The sequence below is a fragment of the Talpa occidentalis genome, unplaced genomic scaffold (genome assembly GCF_014898055.3).
Source record: "Talpa occidentalis isolate TD23 unplaced genomic scaffold, MPIMG_talOcc4v2.1 talOcc4.6, whole genome shotgun sequence".
In the NCBI taxonomy this organism is placed as follows: domain Eukaryota; kingdom Metazoa; phylum Chordata; class Mammalia; order Eulipotyphla; family Talpidae; genus Talpa; species Talpa occidentalis.
Window position 1 is genome coordinate 139,604,347 of NW_023604972.1, and position 20,324 is coordinate 139,624,670.

Consider the following 20,324-nt stretch of genomic DNA (forward strand, 5'->3'; position numbering starts at 1 on the left):
CGGCCCTCGTCCAGGGCAGTCAGCGGGAGGCAGCTCCCTGCCCTGGGGCTGCACGGCCCTGGGCGTCAGCCTGCTGACCAGACGGCCCGAATCTAGGACGGTGTCCTCGGCCTGGCCCTCTTTGCCCACGCGCCTTTGGCGGGGCAGGTGGCCTGGGCAGCCTCCCCCTGCTGCCTAGAGGGGCCAGCCCAGCGCCGCCAGCCGACTCTAGGCCTGCGGGGCTTCTTGTGCTGAGGCTGCCTCTGCCAGGGGCCATGTGCTCTGAAGTGCCAGAGCTGGGTACTACCGGGCCTGAGCAGACAGGCCGGCCTGAGTCCTGGCGCCCCCTCCCTGCTCCACAACTGCCACGTGCACCTCCGGCCACTCGTCTGCAAGAACAGGCCCGGGGGCCTCCCTGGTGGCGCAGCGGTTGAGCACTGGGTTGCGAAGCTGCCCGCGGCCTCTGCGGCGCCGGTTCAATCCCCGGCTGCTCCCCGGCCACCGGAGGAGGGTCCCACATGGCGCGCAGACCTCTCCTGCCGCCCGCTGCTCCCCTCAGCAGTGTCCTTCGGTCCTTCTGCCTGCTCTGCTCCCCGCTCTGGCTCTGGTGAATTCTCTCACCCTCCTGCGCTTCTGACTGTACCCAGTGCTTGTGTAAACAAAACAAACAAACAAACAAATAAATAAAAATCATAAATAAAAAATAAAAATACATGCCTCTTAAAAAAAAAAAAAAAAAGAACAGGCCCGGGGCTGAGGGTGCCCACCCCCCGCACCCTGGCCCTCCTATCGCAGCTGCTGGCTCGCCTGGGGCCTGCCACGCAAGCAGGCCTCATCAGGACACCCCCAGACCGTGCCCCGCAGTCGGGAACCGTCACATCGGGAACCTTGGCCCAAGTATGAGCACAGCCCGAGGCACCCTCCCTGTGGGGTGAGAGGTGGGAGGGCCCAAGGGTCCCACACGAGGGTCCACCTGTGAGTGCCCAGAGTTTCAGCGGGCGAGGGTCTGACCACATCAAGCTCTAACCACCTTGAGAAATCGTTTAATTTTCACACTCAAATTCTTTCAAGTGTTCTCTATCACACTGAACTCATGCCACGCTGGCATCAGCACACCCTGCTTGGCCTGCCAGGCGCCTCACGCTAGCTCTCTGCACAAACCGGACCTCGGAGGAGGGGATGAAGCAGCCCGGTCAGCCTCGGGAGCTACCTGTTTCTCCAGACGTCGTCTTCCCAGAGGGCCTCCGAGCGCGGCAGGGCCTCGAGGGCGGCGTTTTCCTCCAGCGACAGAGCCTTGGTCCAGGCCCCACGCTCTCTGGCGGGCCGTGTCTCCGGCCCGGGCCTGCTGCGCCGTCTTGGGCCACTCTGCTCTGTCATTGCCCCTCGGCTGACAACCACGGCTACCTCTCGCTCCGCCTCAGGCTCCTCCCCCACCGCCAGCCTCCAGGCTTCACCCCAGCCCGCCGCCTGCTGTGCTCTGGGCACCTGGCTGACCGGTGGCGGGGTGGGGAGGGTGGTGGGGGTGGCGGTCACCAGCGCAGGCCCTAGGCTCGGCTACTCCATCTGTCTCAGCGCCCTGGACAGGTTCTCCAGCGCGGCCCTGAAAGCCTGCAGCAGGCGCGCACCCAGCTCGCTGCCTGTTTCTTGAAGGTCAGGGTCGAAGCTCCCGTGCAGGGGTGTGGAGACCTGGACGTCGGCCCGGCCAGCCCGCAGCAGGTCTGCCTGCAGCTCTGCGGCGATGGCCTCGTATTTCTGCTGGTCGAACTTGGATTGGGTCAGCTCGTCCTGGGGGTAGGGGACGCCCGCGGGGTAGCAGTCACTGGGCACCGGGACCTGCACGCCCCGCAGCTGGGGCAGTGTGCACAGGGTAGCCAAGAGGTGCCGGAGGGCGCGAGCGGACAGCGGGTTCCCCAGGAGGCGCAGCTCTTGCAGCTGCTGGCAGGGCCCCAGGGCCACGGACAGCAGCCCCACGTGGCCATCCTCCAGACCACACTCCTCCAGGGTCAGGGTCCTCAGTGTTGCTGCGGCCCTGCCCAGCAGCCGGAAGAACGTCGAGGGGTACAGGTTAACCAGGGGGTGCCCACTGAGGTCCAGCTCCTCCAGGTGGGCTGCGTGCATGCTGTCGGCGAGGAAGGCCAGGTCGGCGTGGCTCAGGGAGCAGTTGGCCAGGTCCAGGACGCGCAGCGGGGTCCGCAGGGGGCTGCAGGCAGGGCAGAGAGCATACAGGTGAGGGAGGCCGCAGGGACCCGGGGGACAGGCACGTAGCCACGGGCCACCAGCTGGACACCATAGCTTGAGGGCTGGGAGCCAGTTACACTCTCATGTGGCTGGATGAGGCCAGAGCAGGTGTGTTTGTGACGCGGCAAGTCACGTGGCTGGGAGTCTCTGACCGTGAGAGGCTGCCTCTGGGAGGCGCTGAGCTCGCCTGTCTGTGTGGCTGGCGGGTTGACGGCCGTGAGCGGGTGTGGGGGCCGTCACGCGTGGCCACAGCATGTGTGCTTGTGCACAGGGGGCTGCTCTGTGGGCTCCACCTGTGTCCAGACAGGCCTGCGCTCCTGTGTGGTCAGGGGGTGGCGCAGAGCTCTGGGGAGAAGCCCCTCACGTGTGGCTGGGACAGGTGGGGAGCTTGCGGGGCAGGAGACACCAGGTTTTTCTCTGGACGAGGAGGTGGAGCCCACACAGGCTAGGCGGGGAGGCCTCCAGCCCCAGAGCTCCAGGACGGAGTCCCTGCAGGTTCAGGGTGGCAGCTGGCTCGGGTGCTCTGCCCTCCAGCGTGGTGCTGGGTCTCGGGGAGGCGTGTCTGGGCCTCAGGGGAGCCCCAGTCTGCTGAGGGCCCAGTAAAGGCAGGTGCCGCCTGTGCTCCTGCTGGGGCACACCCACTGCTGCCTCCGACCTAGACTCCGCCCCTGTCCAGAGAGCTGTTGCCAACAGCCCCTCCCAACTTCGAGACCCCTGTCTGGTGCTCACCCATCTGTGGCTGACCCTGCTGTGCCCAGAGTTTGGCTTCTAACTGTGTGTCAAGGTGCCCTCACCCCTGTACCCCACATGGGACCGTCCGAGCTGCAGGCGTGAAGTGGGCATTGGAGGTCTGCATGTTAAGAGCTGGGCACTTGGGGTCCTCCACCCCACACACAGCTCGGTGCCGTGTCCGGCCGCAGCTGACACCACACACTCTGCTGACCCCACACTCTCCCTGCTGACCCTGACCCCTTCTTGCTGACCTGGACGCTCACTCTGGGGACTGGGGCTGCAAGTGCCTGCTGAGAGCACCATGAGGGTGCTGGGGCGATGCCCCTTGCGCAAGTGCCAGGCCTCTGCTCCAGGCCACGCAGCACAAGCCCTCCCTGGCCACCTGCCATCTTCCTCTGTTGACTTTTCTGGCCCGGGACAGCCTCTCGGTTGGACCAGGGCCCAGCTGGAGGACAGAGCATGGCAGCCTGTGTGGCATAGGGCAGGGGAGTCCGCTGCGGGGCATTGCCCTGTAGACACACATCCAGGCTGAGGGCCCAGGCTGGCCACAGGCAGGACGCTCTCTGGGCTCCCGCTCTGGCAGCAGGACCCTAGGCCTATAGCAGGCCAGGGGTGGGGGTGCGGGCGGGGGATGCCAGGCCACCTGCCAGCAACTCCCTGAGTGGGCCCAGGGCAGGCCGCTGCTTTCCTGGCCTGGCTAAGCCTGCAGGGACTGCAGCAGCAAAGCCTGATGGCACCAAGAGTTGGCACCCAACAGAGTGACCGCTGGTCAGCCGGCCAGGGCTGCTGTCACCCAATGAGATGGTGGTGTCCCTTCTTTGTTTTCTGAGTCCCCCCGCCCATGCCCTTCTGTGGGGGCCTGGGCTGAAGATGGGGGCATGGTGTGGGGGACTGATGGCTGTGGAGGGCGGGGCCCCGTTTTAGTGCTCCTGGTGCATTCTCAGCCTGGCCCCGGAGGCCCGTGTCACCCTGATGCCAGCCGAGAGGCCATGGGCAGGCACTGTGCCCAGCAGCCCTCACCTGCTCACCCGCACTCACCCGAGCAGCCTCTGGACCTTCCCGGTCAGTGTGGAGAAGGCCACGCTCAGCTCCGCTAGCTGTGTCATCCGGCTGAGCTCCCCGGCGATGGACGTGAGGAGGGCGTCCTGGCTGTCAGGGCCAGGGTTGTAGGCGGGGGTCATGTCGAAGGCCTTGGTGGGCAGGGTGAGTGAGACCAGCTGGGGGAAGCCCAGGGCCAGCAGCTGCTGCACAAGGCCGGCATGCAGCCGCACACTGTGCACCACAGTCAGCCGGCGCAGCTGGCTCGGCCCGGCCAGACGCAGCACATGCAGGAGCTGCCCGGGGTCCAGGCTGTCTGCCCGGAAGGACAGGCAGTGCAGACGCAGTGGGCCGCCCCCTTCCAGGGCCCGCACTGCCACCTCCAAGTTGCCCTCGGTGACGAAGAGGTCGGCAAGGACCTTGAGCGGGCGCCCTGCTGTAGGCCCCCCTCCCTGTAGCCCACAGCAGGTCCTGGCCAGCAGCTCAGTGCGGCCCCACCGACCCAGTGCCCTCCCACAGGGGCAGCGTTGCTCCTGCACATCCCGCAGGCCCGTGAGGTCGGCCACCCTCAGCCGCCCGCCCCCGGGCCGCAGCACGTGGTCTGCAAGGCCCTGTGCACAGGCCTGCAAGCAGACCCGGCAGGCCCGGTCCCGCAGGTCCTGGGGGTGGTCAGCGCTCGGGCCCAGCAGTGCGCTCAGTAGGAACTCCTCCAGGGGCCAGCGCTCCAGCAGGAGGCGGACCAGCTCCGCCCGCTCCAGCAAATAGCTGGCCTTGAACAGCAGTGGGTAGAGACTGTGGGCCACTCCGGCCAGGCTGGGGGCCACCTGGGGGTGGGATGCCAGGGCCTCTGCGGAGAGGGCACGCAGGGATCGCATGGCGCCGTCTCCCCAGGCGTCTGCCCTCTGCGCTCTCCCTGCAGCTGTTGTGGCTGCTGGCCTTTGGGCCAGGGTGGTGGGCCAGCTTGCATCACCTGACTGCTATTTCAGTCCTGGGTGCCTGAGGCGCTGGGCGTGGAGTGACTGGAGGAGGCCTGTCTCCTGCGGCCTCCAGGGAAGCAGAGCACATTTAAACATTGAGTAAAGTATCCACAGGCAATGTTATAACCTTAAGGCATGCATACTTCAAATTCAGCCATCAAGTTTTGAGCTAGTTTTTTTTTTTTTAATTTTCTAGAGGCATGTCTTATTTATTTATCTATTTGTTTGTTTGTTTGTTTGGTTTATACATGCACTGGGTACAGTCAGAAGCCGGGAGGGTGAGAGAATTCACCAGAGCCAGAGCAGGGAGCAGAGCAGGCAGAAGGACCGAAGGACACTGCTGAGGGGAGCAGCGGGCGGCAGGAGAGGTCTGCGCGCCATGTGGGACCCTCCTCCGTTGGCCGGGGAGCAGCCGGGGATCGAACCTGCGCCGCGGAGGCTGCGGGCAGCTTCGCCACCCAGCGCTCAACTGCTGCGCCACCTGGGAGGCCCTTGAGCTAGTTTTTGATTACCAAAATTTTAGATTGTGATCTCAAAATTTGGGATTTTTTTATTAGAATTTATATAGGCACCATTTATATACAATTAGCCCTCCAGAGACAAAAGACAATGACAGACACAGAGATTTCTTGATTTTCATTTTAAAATTTTGGCCATGTATGTTAGTTTTAAGAAGTAGTTATTTTATTTGTGAAAACAATGAGAAACTTTTATTCATTAAATTTCCAAGCTGTTTGATAACTCCATTAGATAAAATGTCTCAAATTTGTATTTTTAGGGCCTCCCTGGTGGCACAAGATGTTAAGATGCAGCACCATGAAGCAGGCCACAGCCTCTGCGGCACGAGTTTGATCCCCGGCCAGGGAGCCACAGGGTGCAGCAGACCTCTCCTGTCTCCCCACTGCTCCCCTCAGCACTGGATTTCAGTGGATGTGCCTGTTCCCCACTCTGTCTCTGGTGAGTCCTTCCCCCCCAACACCTCTTGCCTGTACCCCAGTTCTTGTATACATAAATAAGTAAATAAATGTTTTTTTAAAAAGTGTAGGCTCTTCCCCCTTTGAGTGGAGACAGTGGCTTTGCTTTGCAAGTGGAAATCATAATCAATCAACCCTTTTTCCTGTGTATCTTTGTATATACAAATAAACCCTACACATATACTTGTTTATTCCTTTTTGTAATTTCAGAAAAAGAGAATCATCAATATATGTTCAAATTTCTTTTTTTTTTTTTTAAAGAATACAGTCTGGCAATTACTTTTATTTATTTATTTAGTTTATTTATTTATTTATTTATTTATTTGTTTGTTTTTGTTTATACAAGCACTGGGTACAATCAGAAGCGCGGGAGGGTGAGAGAATTCACCAGAGCCAGAGCGGGGAGCAGAGCAGGCAGAAGGACCGAAGTACACTGCTGAGGGGAGCAGCGGGTGGCAGGAGAGGTCTGCGCGCCATGTGGGCCCCTCCTCCAGTGGCCGGGGAGCAGCCGGGGATCGAACTGGCGCCGCAGAGGCCGCGGGCAGCTTCTCAACCCAGTGCTCAACTGCTGTGCCACCGGGGAGGCCCTCAAATTTTTTTTTTAAAAGATTTATTTATTTATACAAGAGCTGGGGTACAGGCCAGAGGCACAGGAGGGTGAGAGGATTCACCAGAGACAGAGTGGGGAGCAGAACAGGCAGATGGACCAAAAGCACTGCTGAGGGGAGCAGCAGGCGAGACAGGAGAGGTCTGCTGTGCCATGTGGGTATCTCCCTGGCCTGCTGGGAATCGAACCCGCACTGCAGGAGCTGTGGACAGTTTCAAAGCACTGTGTTTAACTTGCTGCACCATCAGGGAGGCCCTGTTCAAAATTTTTTTTTAAAGATTTATTTATCTTATACAAGAACCAGGGTACAGACCAGATGTGCGGGAGGGTGAGAGGATTCACCAGAGACAGAGCAGGGAACAGAACAGGCAGACTGACGAAGTACACTGCTGAGCGGAGCAGCGGGCGAGGCAGGAGAGGTCTGTCTTGCCATGTGGGACCCTCGCCGGCAGGCCGGGATCGAACTGGTGCTGAAGAGGCTGCGGACAGCTTCACAGCGTGGTGCTCAACCACCAGTGCCACCAGGGGAGGCCCTCAAATTTCTTAAGATTACAAAAGTCTCAGCACTACCAAGCTGTCTGCAGTTACTGCAGCACAAGTTCGATCCCTGGCCAGGGAGGTGACCCACATGGCGCAGCAGACCTCTCCTATCTCCCTGCTGCTCCCCTCAGCAGTGGATCTCAGTGGATCTGCCTGTTCTGCTCCCCACTTTGTCTCTGGTGAATCTTCTCACCCACTGTAACTCTGGCCTACATCCCAGTTCTTGTAGCATAAATAAATAAAATAAATCTTTAAAAAAGATTATATAAATTATAGCTCAGCAGAAATGATAAATAAAAATTGTCAAACAAAATCAACTCAAAAATACAGCTCTCTGTTTTCTTAAATCATATTTTTAGAGTGTGTTTAGGAAAAAAGAAATCACCAGAAAGGATCTGTAACCATCACACACTTGAACATAACCTGATTCCAGTAAGATAACAGGCCATCTGTCACTTTCAGTGTATCTGTGGCATCCCTATTCATGGGTGTCTGTGTCATATGTGGTAATATCCTGCATTCCTATGGGGTGATCACAAGATTTCCATAGGACAGGGTCAGGTGGTTGAATGTCAGTGAAGAAGGGGACACAGTTTCCAGGTTTACTCTGGGTGTTGTATCTATTGCATGGAACAGGGTAAATTGCACATTAAACAGGACGGCACTGACGGCTGAGAGTCACTCAGAAAGTTGAGGAAACGAGAGTAATTACAGGAGATGAGCTGCCCTTCTTGGGTTAAGGGAAGACTCACTGTTGAAACCCCTGTGTACGAGGGTGGACAGTATAAATGTGAGATTTCAGAATTACCAAATGAGCTCCATTAACTGGGTGAAGAGACACAAGACCACACTGTAGCGTAATCTTCCTCTCTGAGTAAGCACAAATACGTGGCTGTCATTATAAGTATTTCCCTTGTCCGTCATAACAATCTGTTATAGGGCAGGGAGAGGGGCAGCCCAAACCCCGCAAACCTGCCTATTTTATGTAGGGTTTTGCCATCCGCCACATCAACACAAAACATATGAGACTTTAATGGGAAGGAACTTTAATACAATTTGGAAACAATACAGGAAAGGCAAAGAATCTAGCTTCTAAATCAAGCACCCAAAGTTACCCATCCCCTCGTGGGTAAAAGTCTATTCAAATGGGATTGGCCCAGAGCAAGGCCCCAAAGCCTGCCACAAGTCTAAGGCATCTTCCAGTGGGGCCCCCAGGAAAGGGTCAGAAACAAACAGACAAGTCTGGAGGAAAAGAGCAAAATCAAAATCAAGATAAAACTGCCATTGTCACCTCCCCACGGGTCTCACCCACAGCTGTGTCACCCAGTCCACAACCAAAAGACAAGTGCAGTTTCTTCACATGTCTCTTGGCTCCATGCGCCTCCTGCAGGTCTCCTTCTGGCTCCATCCTGCTTCCTTCCTTCATTCCTCAGTCTCCTCTGCAGCTTCTTCTCTCCCTGCTCAGCTCCACCCTCCATTTGGGTGGAGCAGGGAACCTGGAACCTCCCCCTTTCTTGGGGACCCCCCTGTTACAAATTCATCACCTAGGTGTGTATTACTAAATGTGTACTCAACACATGATTTCAATTTTGTCTGGTATTTAAAATTTAAATCAATCATATTATGCTTATTTTATGTCTTGACTCTTTCACTCAACAACATGTAGGCAAGATGACCCACATATTGGATTTAGCTAGAGTCTCTGCATTTTCACTGTTGTATAGTATTCCACTTAATGCAAAGTAACTTATCCCTTCTATTCTACATGTACAGTATATTATTTCATAAATATTTTATATCCATGCTGGAATAACACTCTTTACAATTTCATATCTTTCTCACTTCATTTAACATCATAAGTATTTTTCAGGTCATTGAGATCTTCAGAATCATTGTACATAATTTCTACATTTATTGTCACATATTTGACTGTTTCCTGGAGTTTTGATTTGAGATTGTTTCCAGTATTTGTTAGCATAAGAAAGTGCTGGTTAGCATTTTTACAAACAAAGAATTTTATTGGTGTTTCAAGCATTTCCTTAGGTCATTTCTCAAAAATTGCATTATTATTTCTTTCAGTACATACACATATATAATAGTCCAAATTCTGATATTTAAATCCCGAGTCCCCGCGGAAGGGCGACGCCACCTTGTGCTCGTCCCCGAACGCGCGAGGACCCCTATTTCAGCGGGTTCTTGCCTCCACTCATTCCGTCTCCCCATCTTCAGGGCTCTGACATCACACACTGCCGCTTCCTGCTCCCCCTCTGCGAGGGCCTCGCCCCGGCCCACGACTCTCCGGGCTGCGTCCCCCCTGGGCCGGCTGACCCGCCCCTCGGCCGCGGCTCCGTCACCGCCCCCTCCCCGCCTCCCGCCACCCCGGGCGCCTCCAGCCGCCCCGCCCCTCCGCGCCACCAGGCGGCGCGCGCCACCGCTCCGGCCCTGGTTCCCCTGCGCGCCTCTCCTTCCTCGGCCTCGCCCCGCCCCCTGCGTGTTGACGCCACGCCCCTGCGCGCTGACGCGGAGCGTTGGCGGGGGCGGAAGTGGCTGAGAGACGGAAGCCGGGAGCGCCTGCCCCGGCGGAGCGGGCCCCGGGCCGAGGAAGGAGAAGCCCCGGGGGCAGCGCGCAGGCGTGAGGGGAGCGCGCGCCGCCTGGTGGCGAGGCGGGGAGGTGCGGCCTCGCGGGGAATCCTGAGGAGGTGCCGGGCGGGCGAGGCCGGGGCGGGCCGCCCCTGCTCTCCCTGTGGGGGCAGCGGGTTTGGGGCCTCTGTGGCCGCGGGTCGGTGTCTTTAATGCGCGTGGACGCGACCTGCTGTTTTCACGCCTGCGGGAATTTTAGGGTCACGGTGTTTTCAGAGACGTGGGTCTTCGCCTCCGTTTCCGTTGGATTTTCTAAACTTCAGCCGCGGCGGGACGGGCGGGGGCGCCCCCGTGAGCGCCCCAGGGTTAGCCCACTTGCCCCGGCCCTGGAGCCCCCCACACCTGCAGCCCCGTCCCCCTCCCTGCGGCCCCGCCCCGGCCCTGCCGCCCCGCCCTGTGCCCGGCTCCCGCCTCCCCAGCGGCCGGGCTCGTCGCGGCATCGCTGCCCGGGACTCGGGGTGCGGCCTTGCCCGCGGGAACCCGGTTTCTTCAGGAGTCGCCCGGAGCGAGGGGGGCGAGGACGTCTCCCGCCCGTTGCGATGCGGAGCGGCGCGTCGGGGGCCGGGCGGGGCGGGCTGTGGGGAGCTCTGCCCGGTCATTGGGGTCCTGGGGGAACATGGGGGTCGGGTCATTCCTGAGTGTGACCCGTGGGTGCGCGGCGCCCCTGAATGAAGGCGCACCCCCCGTGTTTGCTCCCGGCTCCTCCCTGCTGCGCTGATCACCCCCCCCATGGGTTTTCTGGGCTCTCCGCTCTGTTCCATTGACCTGTGCGTTTTATTTCCGTGGACTTAGGATATAATTTGGGGGATGTATTGTAAACTTTTCGGGGGCTGACACCGCCCCCCCCACGCCAGGTCCAGCAGGCCTAAGGGCAGAGTCGAGTCCCAGTCTCCCGGGGTGCAGGTTCTGACCCAGGGGGTTGCGTGGTGCCTGGGGCTCTGCATTTCTCACGGGGCCTGAGATGCCGCCCGTGCTGGGCCTGGGCCCACGTCTGGGGGCCGAGGCGTCACTACCTGTCGTGCAGGTGATGTGGCCATTCAGAGCCTTGAAGGGGGTTTGACCCTGGAAACTGCCTCATGAGGCGACTTTACAATAACCCTTGAATAGAATCCAGGCTTTCCTGGGCCTTGAGTGACCAGGAGCCACACGGCCTGCCACACTCTACCTACAAGTCTTTGGTTTTCTAAAATGGGTTATTATTAACCGATTCAGTGTATTGAAAGCAGTGCCCCTCTCTGCATCCGAGAAACCCCACAGCAGTGACAGCTGGGCACTGTCACCCATCGGGGTGGAAAGTTTCTTCATGGGGAGTATGTGAGACACTGAAGGGCCCTTTTCTAAACTCTTGAGACCTTTTCTCTATAGATGGTGCTAAGAGGATTCCTCCTACTTCAGGGATTGTGTAAACCACAGTGACTCATGTGGGAACTGGACATTTTGGAGAGAATCCATTTTATCTTTTTTTTTTAAAGCTTTTGTTTAATTTTTCAAGAACTGGGGTGCAGGCCAGAGGTGTGGGAGGCTGAGAGGATTCACCAGAGACAGAGTAGGTAGTAGAACAGGCGGATCTACCGAGATACACTGTTGAGGGGAGCATCAGGCGAGACAGGAGAGGTCTGCTGCACCATGTGGGTGGCTCCCTAGCCAGGCTTGAACTCAGACCATTGTGGTCACAGCACTGAGATTTAACCCCTAGGCCACTGGGGAGGAGGAGGCTGCACTTTACCTTTTAATGTGTTAAACTGATGTTGTTAGGGGGTGTTACCTCCTTCCTTGCCAATCCCTCTGTTATGCTCGCTTTGGAAAGAAGTTGAATTTCTCTGGAAAGGAGAAAGGAATCGACATTTATTGAGCACCTGCTGGAGCAACAAGTTCATTGCTTTAGGTATGTGATCTCCATTAATGACGCTGTAGAGATATTATTCCTACCCTGTAGTCGTGGACCCTGAGGTCTAAAAGGGATCCATGACTTCTCTGAGATCAAAAACTAAGCACAAGGGCCAGATATATTTGGACTCCCAAATCTTTGTATTTTGTACTGAACTGGACGTTTTAAAATGAGGGTAAATTGTAACCCTCTTGGAGGCCAGGGGGAGGGGAGGAATCTGGGCGCCCCCACCCATCCTCAGAACAGGTCCTTGGGTGCTGGGTGTCCTCCATAAGGAAGGAGCTTCAGCCTAAAACAAGACAGAACAAAACTTTCAAGTTTCATTGCACCGCGTGAAGATGCTGACATTAATATTGAACGTGAATGACTTCATAGTTTTAGAATGGCTCTAATCCCAAACGTGATTGCTACTTGCAAGAGACTGCAGTTAAAATAGCCTTTTTCTAATTATTTCCACACAGCAGGCTTAATTGCTGCACCTACCAGAGAAAATTCCTGGAGATCTAGAACAATTGGTGAGGAGGGGATGCCTCGGCAGTGCCTGCATCATTGTTCAGCATAAGTCCCCCGTTAGGAGCATTTATTTATTTATGTTGTCTTAGGGTCTTCCCTGTCCTTAAAGACCATCTCTTCTTCTTCTTCTTCTTCTTCTTCTTTTTTTTTAAATTTTTTGCAAGTTTATTTATTTATTTATACAAGCACTAGGCACAGTCAGAAGCGCGGGAGGGTGAGAGAATTCACCAGAGCCAGAGCGGGGAGCAGAGCAGGCAGAAGGACCGAAGTGCACTGCTGAGGGGAGCAGGGGGCAGCAGGAGAGGTCTGTGCGCCATGTGGGACCCTCCTCCAGTGGCCGGGGAGCAGCTGGGGATCGAACTGGCACTACAGAGGCTGCAGGCAGCTTCGCAACCCAGCGCTCAACTGCTGCGCCACCGGGGAGGCCCTCTTCTATTTTTTTTAAAGATTTATTTATTTATACAAAAACTAGTGTACAGGCCAGATGTGCGGGAGAGTGAGAGGAGTCACCAGAGACAGAGCAGGGAGCAGAACAGGCAGATTGCCTGAAATACACTGCTGAGGGGAGCAGCAGGGGAGACAGGAGAGATCTGCCGTGCCATGTGGGCATCTGCAGCTGGCGGGGATCAAACCGCCACTGCAGAGGCTGTGGACAGCTTCACAGCACTGCACTCAACTGCCAGCACCACCAGGAGGACCTTTTCATCTTTGCTTACATAGTAGTTCATTTTTGTTTAGTTATTGGTTTCTCCCCTCAGGGGTGGTCCCCATAATTCTCCCACCACCATAGCACCCATGACCCATCACCTTGTGCTCTTCCCTCCCCTGTTTACCCCCTCCCTCCCCCTCCCTGCTGAATGCCTCAGCTCTTGGTCAGCCTGCTAGGGTTGTCTTTTTCTTTACCTTTTGTTCTGTTTCTCTATATTTCACAGGTAAGTGAAACCGTCTGATGCTGGAGTCCAGCTCCAGCCAAGGCAGGGTCCACGAAGGTAAGGAAGGCGGCAGCGGAAATGAGGGAATGAGGCGACACTGACACTTGATCAGGTGACAAGTATCTCCTCCTGATAGCCTCAGCGGAGTTTTATTTATACATCAGAAATTTTGTTATTTTATCATTACGTCATGCAATCATGTGATTATATTTTTACATTCTCTAGAGGTTATTTTTAAATTATTAACTGTGCACAATCTTTACTCAAATTTCCTCATCTATGATTAACCTGATTACATTTTTTCTTTAAGTGAAGTAAATTTCTCAGAACTAGAAACAAGAGCTAGACAGAGTATGACTTATGTGGCCAAGCTAGTTAACTACATAAAGGTCAAGCAGGCATTGTAAGATCAAAAGGCAGTTTCCTAGTTTGCTGGGACAATGGGTCCCCCTACTGTGGGAACAGTATGTGGTGCATTTTTTTCAGGCCAATTTGTCTCTGGGGCACCTCAGTGCCTCCTCTTGTGGGGACTTCTACCAGGTTTGGTTCCAATAGTTCCTTCAAGCATGATTTGTTAAAGATTTTCGCATTGCTCATGGTAGGTGATTTACAAATTAGGGGACATGGAGAAATACTGGAAATCGTCTCATTATCAATTATGTTGGAATGTACATTTTTTAAACTGCTGTAGTGCGCATACCAAAACAAGCATTAATGTCAATACTTATGTCATTTTATTATTTTTTTAAAGATTTATTTATTTATTTATTTATACAAGCACTGGGTACAGTCAGAAGCATGGGAGGGTGAGAGAATTCACCAGAGCCAGAACGGGGAGCAGAGCAGGCAGAAGGACCGAAGCACACTGCTGAGGGGAGCAGCGGGTGGCAGGAGAGGTCTGCGCACCATGTGGGACCCTCTCCGGTGGCCGGGGATCGAACCAGTGCTGCAGAGGCTGCGGGCAGCTTCGCAACCCAGCACTCAACCGCTGCACCACCCGGGAGGCCCAATACTTATGTCATTTTAAAGCCTTATAGAAAATTTCCATGATTGTGAAAACTGCCATAAACAAATGAAAGGAAGTAGCTGGAGCTGCATGGAAGATTCCCGACCTTTCAGGAATTTCCCCCCTGCCTGGACCCTGTCAAACAGCATAGGTAGCCTGGATCGCACCAATCTGATATTTATCTTTCTCCTGCCTTATTGTGGCTAGCATCATCCCTTCCAGCTCCATCCATATCACCACAAGCAGCATGAATTTGTCTTTTTTTTTTTTAAAGATTTATTTATTTATTTATACATACAGGCACTGGATACAGTCAGAAGCACGGGAGGGTGAGATAACTCACCAGAGCCAGAGCGGGGAGCAGAGCAGGCAGAAGGACCGAAGTACACTGCTGAGGGGAGCAGCGGGCGGCAGGGGAGATCTGCGCGCCATACGGGACCCTCCTCTGGTAGCTGGGGAGCAGCCGGGGATCGAACCGGTGCTGCAGAGGCTGCGGGCAGCCTCGCAACCCAGCGCTCAACTGCTGTGCCACTGGGGAGGCCCGAATTTGTCTTTTTGATTGCAGAGTAATATTCTGTGGTGTAACTATACCACAACATTTTGATCCATTCATCTGTTTTGTGGCATTTGAGTTGTTTCCATACCATGGCTACTGTAAATAGTGCTGCAATAAACACAGGAGTTCAGGTTTCTTGTTTTTTCTGTCCTTGAGTAGATTCCTAGGAATGGAATGCTGGATCATATGTAGACCTGTTTTCAGTGTTCTGAGGACCCTCCACACATCTGCCCATAGTGGCTGGACCAGTTTGTGCTCCCACCAGCACTGTCAGAGGCTCCTTTGTCTCCTCTGCTTCTGCAGCATTTGTTGTTTCCAGTTTTTCTTTTTTAACGTGGAGCATTCTCACTGGAGTGAGGTGGTAGATCATTGTGGTTTTGATTTGCATGTCCATTTTTGGAATGGGTTGTTTGTTTTTGTTGAGTCATGTAAGCTCTTTGTAGATCTTTGATATCAGTCACTTATCTGTCATAGGTGTGCCGCTATTTTCCCCCATTCGGCGGGTGTCTCTGTGTTGATGACCGTCTCTAGCTGTATCCCCAGTTGTGTACATTCTCCCTGGTCTCCTTGTGTCTGGAGAAGAAACCTCAAAGACGTTTCTGAGCATCATGTCATGGAGTGTTGGCCTATGTTCTCTTTTGTATATTCTATGGTGCCAGGTTTCACATGCAAGCCTTTCATCCACTGGAGTTGGTTTGTGCATGGTGTGAGGTAGTGGTCTAGTTCCATTCTTTTGCATGTTGCAATCCAGTTTCCCCAGTGTTATAGGACAGGGAGAGGGGCAGCCCAAACCCCGCAAACCTGCCTATTCTATATGGGTTCTGCCATCTGCCGCATTAACACAAAACATAGGAGACTTTAATGGGAAGGAACTTTAATAAAACTAGGAAACAATACAGGTAAGGCAAAGAGTCTAGTTTCTAAATGAAGCATCCAGAGTTACCCGTCCCCTCGTGGGTAAAAGTCCATCCATATGGGATCGGCCCAGAACAAGGCCCCAAAGTCTACCACAAGTCTAAAGCATTTTCCAGTGGGGACCCACAGCAAAGGGTCACAAACAACCGGACAAGCCCGGAAGGAAAAGAGCAAAATCAACATCAAGATAAAAGCTGCCATTGTCACCTCCCCATGGGTCTCACCCACATCTGTGTCACCCAGTCCACGACCAAAAGACAAGCGCAGTTTCTTTACTTGTCTCTAGGCTCCATGCGCCTCCTCCAGGTCTCCTGGCTCCATCCTGCTTCCTTCCTCAGTCTCTTCTGCAGTTTCTCCTCTTCCTGCTCAGCTCCACCCTCCCTTGGGTGGGGCAGGGAACCTGGAACCTCCCCCTTTCCTGGGGACCACCCTGTTGCACCAGCACCGTTTATGGAAGAGGCTATTCTTGTTCCAATGTATAGTCTTAGCTCCTGTGTCATAGGTTAGTTCACCATTGGTCTCTGTGTCTGTTTTTGTTCCAATAATGTTTTCATTATAACAGCTTTGTAGTATTCTTTGATGTCTGGGAGTGTAATACCTTGTGGGTCTGCTACCCCTAAATATCAGATTGGTGCGAGCCAGGCTACCTCGAAGACGTTTCTGAGCATCATGTCATGGAGTGTTTGCCTATGTTCTCTGTGGTGCCAGGTTTCACATGCAAGACTTTCATCGGGGGCTCGCGTCAGTCCTGGGGGCTGGAGTGTGGGGTCCCCGCGCCGGGCCCACAACCGGCTGGACCCCGCAGGGCCGCCGCGGCCCGCCACGCTCCAAGCCCCGCCCCTCCCGCTGCACCTGGCCCCGCCCACCACGGCGGCCCCGCCCACCAACCGAGCCCCGCCCACCAGCCCCACCCACCACTCGAGCCCCGCCCACCAGCCCGGCTGTGGACGCCGCGGGGCGCGGTCCTCTCCTCGCGGGCAGCGCCCGGCGCCCTCCTTCCGACCCGCGCAGGAAACAGGTGACCGCGGCGTGGGGCGTGGACGCCGGCGAGGCGGGAGGGCGGCCCGAGGGCGGGGTGCGGCCGCGAGGGCGGTGCTGGGACCCCGGGAGCCGGGCTGGGACCCCCGGGGCCTCCCGCAGCCTCCGGGGCGGGCGCTGCGCGCGGGCTCCGCCGGGTGGACGCGGTTGGTCTCCGCGCCGGCCAGGAGGACCCGCGCCCCGGGGGTCGCGGCAGGCGGGGGTCCCGGAGGGGGTTCCACGGCCCCCGCCCGCGTTGGGGGTTGTGAGGTCGCCCTCGCACCCCCGTGGAAGGGCAGTGCCTGGGAGGAGGCGCATCCTGACCTCACGCCTCCTCCCCCGGGGAATCGAGTCACAGAGCGTGGGGTGTCGGCCCCCCAATGCATTTGGCCCCCAGGCCCCACCCCTCCCTTGACCAGCGATGACCGCCCGCAAGTGGGCACTGAGCGCTTTGCAGGGAGAGGACAAGGCGGGGTGGCCTGCACTGCCAGCCACCCGCTGTGGCCGTGCTGCTTGGGGGACTGGCCTTCACCCCCTCGAATAGCTACAAACGGGACAGCAGAGCTGGATTGTCCTGTCCTCCTCAGGACAAGGCTCAGCTTGGGTCCAGAGTCCATGTGCAGAGCCCCACAATGTGGACCCCAAGGGGCAGGAGGGAGGCACAGTACACCACACACCAGGGCTTCACCCCAGGCTGCAGAGGCAGGAGCTGGAGAGGCCCCAGAGGGAGGGAGCAGGGTGTCGGCAGAGGCAAGGGCTCTTTCAAGAGAAAAGGCCCCACCTCCCTCTGGACAGGGACTTCCCTCCCCGGGAGCCTCAGTCCTGGATTGCTCTCCCTGGGCCCAGCAGCCGATTCTCCAGTTACCTGCTTAGTCTGATTCCAGATGGACACCTTGCCAGGGGTTGCGCTTGTGTGGAGCCTGGGTGAGAGTGAGTTCTGCGTGGCCCTCCCGATCCCCTCTGCTTTCAAGGACCACTGAGGTATGTGACCTGGGTCAGCTTTGTATGGAGACAAAATTTACTCGAGCAAAGGCAACAAGACAAATCAGACACAACCATGGAGGGTACTGACCGCCAGGCCACTCAGGTACTTGTTTGTCCTCATCTCTTGTCTGGAGAGTGGAGGGTGGTTCAGATGGTTTCTGACCCCACTAGTCTCTTGGGGAATGGACTGGTCAGTAGATTTCCTCAGAAGCCCCCACCCCCAGCCCCAGGGGAAGTGCAGAATGAGTGGCGGCTGCTTTTGTCCTCTGTGGCTGCTGAGATGTGATTCACAGGAAATGACCGACTCACCCTGGTAGACGCAGGGCTTCTCCCCTGTGTGTCCTCTGGTGTCTGATTAGGTGTGACTTATGGCCGAAACCTCGCCACACTCCCTGCAGACACAGGGCTTCTCCCCTGTGTGTATCTTCTGGTGTGTGCTGAGGTGTGACTGCTCATGGATGCCCACTTCCTCCATACTCGCCTGTTGTAGTTATTGACAATCCTACCCCAGTGAATAATTTGCCTGTGTCCTTTGGATTCTCTCTCTGGCCTGGGCTTGGCTCTCCCTCCGTCACTCTCTCATGCTCCCTAGAGCTCCACTTTTGGCTGGAAAAGGCCTTTGAAATGTTCTTCTGCCTTAGCCTTGCAAGCAAAGGTTTGGGCCTTTCTTTGACTTTTTGACTTTCGAGTTTGTCATTCCCGCTGTGGGGGACCAGAATGTGCCCAGGCACATCCAAAGTCCACTCCACACAGCTAGTTCATTCTTAACCTTCCTACAGGACTCAGAGGATGAAACCCCAATTCTTTTCTCTTACCCCGTTTTTTATTTTTTTTTTTTTATTTATTTATTTATTTATTTATTTTTTTATAGAGGCATGTTTTATTTATTTATTTATTTGTTTGTTTGTTTTGTTTATACATGCACTGGGTACAGTCAGAAGTGCGGGAGGGTGGGAGAATTCACCAGAGCCAGAGCTGGGAGCAGAGCAGGCAGAAGGACCGAAGTACACCGCTGAGGGGAGCAGCGGGCGGCAGGAGAGGTCTGTGCGCCATGTGGGACCCTCCTCCAGTGGCCGGGGAGCAGCCGGGGATCGAACCGGCGCCACAGAGGCCGCGGGCAGCTTCGCAACCCAGTGCTCAACCGCTGCGCCACCGGGGAGGCCCTCTTACCCCGTTTTTGTCTAGAGTGCTGTCCAGAAGTACTTGCTTCTTTAGGAAGGTTCTCTGGTCTCCGGGCCTGCTCTGAGTCACTGGTGTTCAGCAAAGCGGCTGTTGCTGACATTTCCTTCAAACTAGATTCACTACTTACTGCAGCTCTGGACATTCCCTGCAATGCGAGAGTCACATGAAAAGACAAGGTTCGTTTCTTTAGTCAGTCAGGGCTTGTGACGTGTTCTCACGTGGATGACTTTAGTCAACACCTCAACAATCCTTGTAAATAATGAAGGCGTCTGAATTCTAAAGGTAAAAGAAAGGGCTTATGTGGGTAATGAATCCAGGGCCGAACCCCATGTCTTAAGGCTCTTTGCCTTCCACTTTCTCTCAGATTTCTCCATGAAAGTGGAGGAAAGGAGAGTACACGGGCAGACTACCTGGACAATCAACAAGGTCTGTGAAGGGAGGGTAAAGCCTTAAAGAGTACATGGGGCCTCCCCTGGTGGCACAGGCAGTTGAGGGCCATGCTGTGAAGCTGTTCACAGCCTCTGCAGCACCGATTCAATCCCGGCCGGTAAGCGAGGGTCCCACATGGTGCAGCAGACCTCTCCTGTCGTGCCCGCTGCTCCCCTCAGCCCTAGTGTATTTCGTCAGTCTGCCTGTTCTGTTCTCCGCTCTGTCTCTGGTGAATCCTCTCACCCTCCCTCGCATCTGGCCTGTCCCCCAGTTCTTGTATAAATCAATCAATCAAGCAAGCAATCAATCAATCTTTAAAAAAAAGAGAGCACACAGAACACTCCTCAGGTGTGAGGAGAGAGGAGTGTCCTTTATGGTAAAATGGAAGGAGCTTGAGAGAATTAGGTGAAATAGAGCAAGTCAGAACTATAAAGTCAAATATTGGGCAATGTTACTTATATGTGTAAAATAGGGAATCAAAGTGGATATACTGATGAAGTGAAATAATTAAAAAGCTGTGAACATTGATAACCCAAAGCAGGTTTTTGAGGTTAAGAGGGAGCAGGGAGGGACGAAGGCCCAAAGGGATAGGTTATGGTAAAAAAAAAAAGGCTTACAGAGAAAAAGAGGGGGGTTGTCTATAACCTGGTGAAAGAGAAAGACAAAGTATAGATAAGAGGGAACAAACATCTGGAAAATGAGGTAACAGAGCAGTGACAGAAATAAAACCCCTCTCTCTTAGGAAGAGAGCAAAGAGATGATGGGCAGGAAATGTATCCAGGCAATAAAGGACATGATGCTAGAGCTGCATGTTTCCATATCTGGGGAAGAATATTCGTGCCTAGAGGAGCTGGTTCCTGTCGGTCCTGTATGAGTGAGTCCGTACTGCTGTTTACTTCCCTGTCGCTTCCTGATCCACAAACTGGCATATGGGGTAATTCTTTTATTTTTTAAAAGATTTATTTATTTACTTATGCATACAAGAACTGGGGTACAGGCCAGAGGTGTGGGGGGTGAGAGGATTCACTGGAGACAGAGTGGGGAACAGAGCAGGCAGAGTGAAATACACTGCTCAGGGGAGCGGCAGGGCGACAGGGGGGATCTGCTGTGCCATGTGGTTAGCTCCCTGGCCAGGGATCGAACTTGTGCTGAAGTGGCTGCGGATAGCTTTATAGGT

The 20,324-nt window shown here is 55.1% G+C and overlaps 1 protein-coding gene across 1 annotated transcript; it reads right to left on the reverse strand.

Moving 5' to 3' along the window:
* Positions 1-1,533: 1,533 nt before the first annotated feature.
* On the reverse strand, positions 1,534-4,862 carry LRRC14B (leucine rich repeat containing 14B). Its single transcript, XM_037530126.1, has 2 exons — positions 3,988-4,862; positions 1,534-2,179 (listed from the first exon to the last, which is right to left on the reverse strand). Exons 1-2 carry the CDS (start codon positions 4,860-4,862, stop codon positions 1,534-1,536), a joined length of 1,521 nt encoding a protein of 506 aa, XP_037386023.1.
* Between the last annotated feature and the right edge of the window lie 15,462 nt (positions 4,863-20,324).